The 5,000-nt window shown below is 39.3% G+C and overlaps 1 protein-coding gene and 1 pseudogene across 1 annotated transcript; both read left to right on the top strand.

The window, feature by feature from the left end:
- Positions 1-427, top strand: part of LOC138037091 (uncharacterized) — a 1,385-nt pseudogene extending 958 nt beyond the window's left edge.
- A 1,944-nt stretch (positions 428-2,371) lies between these two features.
- LOC138037090 (uncharacterized) lies at positions 2,372-4,157 on the top strand. The gene is made up of 4 exons (XM_068883091.1): positions 2,372-2,453; positions 3,054-3,120; positions 3,397-3,497; positions 3,775-4,157. The coding sequence occupies exons 1-4, from the start codon at positions 2,372-2,374 to the stop codon at positions 4,155-4,157; spliced, it is 633 nt and encodes a 210-aa protein (XP_068739192.1).
- The last annotated feature ends 843 nt before the right edge of the window (positions 4,158-5,000 follow it).

The following is a 5,000-nucleotide window of genomic DNA, read 5'->3' as shown; positions in this document are numbered from 1 at the left end:
ACATTTGTTTACATCTTGCACGTGGGTGAAGCGCCTGACATTTTGAGTGCATGTGCATTTTCCCACTTTTATGCAGGACCCCACAGATAAATCACCGAGTTTAACTTGGGAATATCTTATTTTTTCTTTGCGTCTCTTGTTGGTCATAATCAGCTCTTTCCAATACAGCCTGAATATGTGAAAGGTTATAACAATTATAAAGAAATATGACGTAGAATTATTGTCTAATATGTCTGGTTCAGTTTATTTTACTAGTAATATTGGCTTTTTAGGCTGATAGTGTTCTTCTAATTACAGATTCATCCGGGCTGTTGCTTATCGGTGGACAATCTGCTGGCTTTGTGGTTACATGGGATGGGATAACACAAGACCACTTCCAGCCTGCATATCTCACAACATTAGGACATGTTATCAGACCCTACACTGACAAACAACTGGCTATAGGAATGCCTAAAAAGTCTCTTCTATTGTATTCTGTGTAATAAAACCTTGTTGAATATTTTTTGAATGTAAACGTCTCATTGTTCAAATTACTGTATTGCCTCCAATGCCATTGTTCCTTCCATCTGCTCTAAGGAGGACCATTGTTCAAGGGAGGTCATTTTTGTGAGAAATTTTGGAATAATTTTACAGAGGCAATTATTTTTAATGTAAAAGTAGAACAACTACTGTGCCTTCAATAACATGCAGACTCTGAAGTCAAAGACTCAACCAATGGTTAAGTTTTACACTGCCATCAATCACTGAACTGGATGGCAGGAAAAAAGCAGCCAATGGTCGATTAAACTTCAGAGTCTGCATGTTACTGAAAGGCACTGTAATTGCAAGCCACGCACATTGTAAAAAACCCTTCATTCAGATATATTGAAATAAAGGAATGGCATTTACTTATCATGTAACTTCATTTAAAATATTTAACAACACTTGGATAAAAGACAGTAATTTTTATTTATTTATTTATTGATTTATCTATAATTCATGCATATGTTCACTCCCTCATCTTCACTAAAAGATTCTAATTAAAACAGCAGTTTTTCTTCTGGCCTTACACAAGATCCTCATGCAAACAAATTGAAACACTTTGCTTTTTTGTCAAACACTATTATCAAATTATTAATATTTACACTGCCCAGACACTGCAAGAATTGAAGCCTTTGCTAGATTACTAAACAAACCGCAGTTTCATTTCCTAAACCTAAACATGCACACTATTGAATGAAATGTACCGGTAAACACATTTGCACACATTCTGTAATTTAGTTCTTTCACACTGATCCAGTACAATTTCTCCTGGTGTGACCTCGCCTGTTACATTTGGAACACTTTCTAACTGTTCTTGAGCCAGCTGTGTCAGCTTTTGTTTCAACAATAGAAGAGTTCTGTCGCAAAGTGTCTTGCTCTGCACCTGCATAAAAGAAAGATAATTTTTTTTTAGTAGGTAGTTTCTTGCTCTCAGGGGCACCCCTGTTGAAACTTAAAATGCCCTGGTGTAGCCAATTGGATGTTAGCATAACCCAGTATGTGTACTAAGCCTAGTGTGCACATGCAAACATTCACAAGAAGCATGTACAAGTGGAACACTATTGCTTGTAAACTTACATGTGTTGCAATAACAAATATGTAACATTTCAAAAATAAAACAAAAAAACAAACTTGTTGGGAAAAGCGTCGCACTGGTTCTTTGTTCATGTTTCTCCATGTATGCCTTTACTGCAAATGCTTTATCCAAGCGGTCCTTAAACTGTGCACTGTGCACTGAATAATGAAATACATATGGGTTAGCTTACATCGTGACTGCAAGCTTCTCCAGTAATTGAAAAACACGAAACATGACTCGTGAAAGCCGTGAAGTGTAAAGTTCTGTTGATTATACGAACAAAAAACATATTTATCGAAAACTTTATCATTGTAAAACAATCGATCGGTAAACTTCTAGATTTTGGTTGAGTCTCATGATCAGACCCCGTCGTCAAGCAGCCCCAGCGAATCTCATGCGATCAGCTCAACTTATAAACATTTAGAGCCACGGCTAAGCAATTAATTTCCAAACAGAAAGCTATATAATACTAATCTTGATCACTCTTTAAAATGGAAATTTAGCAGGTAAAACTACAAATATCAACAATGAAATACAATACGTTACTAATAAGGACACTCAATGTAAACTTAAACAATCGTCTTACTTGTCTCTTCTGTCGGTGGCTTAAGTCCTTCAGAGCTGGAGGATCGACTGCATCTCTGGTCGGGACAAACCCTTTTCTAAGAACTGCGTTCATTTTCTACCCTTTCTTCTCCATTTCGGCGATAATCGCCAAGCTCCGAGTGTTGCAATACTCTTCAAAATGGGCTGAACATAGTGACGCATATCGCGATGTCGGATCAGCAAAATCCGGTCTGTGTTTTCGCACAAATCTCTGCCATTTTGCCCTCACAGCCGGATCAGTTGGAAACTGGTGCATTCACATGCCTTCGGTGTATGATTGGTTCGTACAGCTTTGCTTATTACGGACTCCAGCAACGCAATATCGTCCTCCCTCCCTCTTGTCTTTCTTACTATCCGCCATATGGCATCTGCAGTTCTGGCAACAACGTGATGTCACGGTTGTTGTCACGTGGTATTTTGGCCGCGCGATTCAAAGGGAAAATTTCCAACTTTGAGCGCTTGTAAAATCGTCAATTTTTACAGTGGACATCTCAAACTTGGGATTCGTGTGTTTTGAAAGGTAAATTTTATAATTAAGCAAAAAAAATTTTCGCTTCATAGGCACTTTAATAAGTCCACTTAAACAATATTTGACAGAGAAGATTTCTCTTCAAAGATTTAATTCCAATATATTTGGGTTTACAGACACCGGCCTTATTCGCTAACGAAGCCCTATTTTGTCACATTTTGGGTGTTTTTCCGGGCATGTTCTCTCCAACACGAAGTTGGTGACCCCCCATTTTTTTTACATTTCTGACATAACTAACTCATCATCTCACAGGGGTAAAAGTTTCAGAAAAAAATCAATGTTGAAAAATTTGCGCGCGAACATCCTTAAGTGTAAATTTAGACAAGACAAGAATTATAATTTTTAACAATTGTGGTAAGTCTTTAAACAACTACTTGTTCAGATACGGCGCTGATGAAGTGGAAAATGTCAAATTGTATACATATCTTGGACTCATAATGAGTGCTTTTGGAAACTTTAATCTCGCTAGACAAGAGTTGAAGAAAGTTACACTTAAAGCACTCTATAAATGGCAAAAAGAAATGGTAAACCCCTTTGGAGAAAAAATAAAATTAACAATGAAGTTATTTGATGCACTGATATCTCCCATGCTCTTTTATGCAAGTGAAGGGTGGGGAATTGATTGCAATGGGAAATTAGAAAAGGACCCAGCAGAATTAGTTCAAAATAAATTCCTAAAGTGGTTGCTGGGAGTTAACAAATACTGCAACAACAATGCATGCAGGGCTGAAACAGGACGGTTCCCTATGTCAATTGATACTCAATGTAGGAACTTTAAGTTCTGGTTAACCTTAACCAAAAAGGAATACAAATTATCCCAAATAGCATACAATGACTGGAAAATAAGGCTTTCTGGAGCAAAAAAATCAAAGGCTCATTGGAACAGACAGGATTAGGAGACCTCTGGATGAAAGCACACTATGTAGGGTTAGGGTTAAGGATATCGAACTACAAAGATGGCTAAGTGAAATAAATTACGACACCAGAAAAGATGCTAACCAAAGTAACAAAATGAGAGCCTACCGGTTATTCAAAACAATAGACAATTACAAATGTGAAGACTACTTACATCAGGTCACCAATACACGACACAGAATAGCCCTAACAAAAATGCGACTTAGCAAACACAAATTAGCCATAGAGACAGGACGTTATTCAAGACCGCTCAAGAAACCTGCAGAAAGAATTTGCCCAATTTGTAAAATAGAAATGGAGGACGAATACCATTTTCTAAATATATGCCCTGCTTACCAGGAAAAACGATGTTCGTTACTAGCCTATTTGGAAAAAGAATATAGAATAAAAATAAGCAGAATGTCACGTAATAAAATATTTATGTTTCTGATAAACCCCCCTAGAGGAAATGTTAAAATACAAAAACTAATAGCAAAACAGATATTCAAATGTGAAGACGAAGACGAATAAAAGTAAATACTCCACGACTTAATTAATTAATAACTTTTTAGCCATGTATACTTTTGTTGTTTGTAATTCGTAGTTATTTGGAAATTGTCTGTCTGTCTGTCTGTCTGTCTGTTCGCCTTGGTGTGTCAGGTCGAAAAGCTTTTTGGCGGGTATTGAATGGAAGCAAAACCTCCATTCGCTGTGCAAGGATCTGATGAAAGCACCTCACCACGATGTGAAACATAGTGATAGGACAGTACTTCGCCGGCTCCACTGCTCCCGCACACTTGGGGAGCAGCGCAATCTCACCGCGGCGCAGCTGATCTGGCAGGTATCCGGCCAACAGCCACAAATTTAAGTGCCCAGCCAGCTCTTCAGCTCGTATGGCCTTCACGTCTGACAGTTTTCTACCGTCCAGACCTGGTGCACTGTCCTTCATCTTCTTCAGGGCCCCAGATAATTCTCTGCAGATATAGGATGTAACAACTCCCAGCGCACATCTCGCACAACGACGGGAGGTGTCCCAGAGTCCGGAACAGAAGGAGTTTCAAAGAGATCGCGCCAAAATGGCTCCTGGGTGTACATTGGTAGAGAAGCAGGAGGATCACGCCAAGCCCCCGTGATGACTTCTTGGGCACAACATGTATGATTCCTGCCATAGAATCGCTGCACCTGGGCACATTGTGCCATACTTTTGGCGCGTGCCCTCTCCGGCACTTTGACCTCGCATCCACGGCCTCTCTAACCCAGTCAGATGGTTGACCAGGCACAATGTCCTCGAGCCGAAGCTCGCCCAGGACGATTTCCGAATCCTTAACTGCCTTAATGAGATCAGCCGCCCAGTCTTGGGTCAACTCTTCCAAG

The sequence above is a fragment of the Montipora capricornis genome, chromosome 2 (assembly GCF_036669925.1).
Source record: "Montipora capricornis isolate CH-2021 chromosome 2, ASM3666992v2, whole genome shotgun sequence".
Classification (NCBI taxonomy): domain Eukaryota; kingdom Metazoa; phylum Cnidaria; class Anthozoa; order Scleractinia; family Acroporidae; genus Montipora; species Montipora capricornis.
This window is presented reverse-complemented; position numbering and strand designations above follow the sequence as displayed.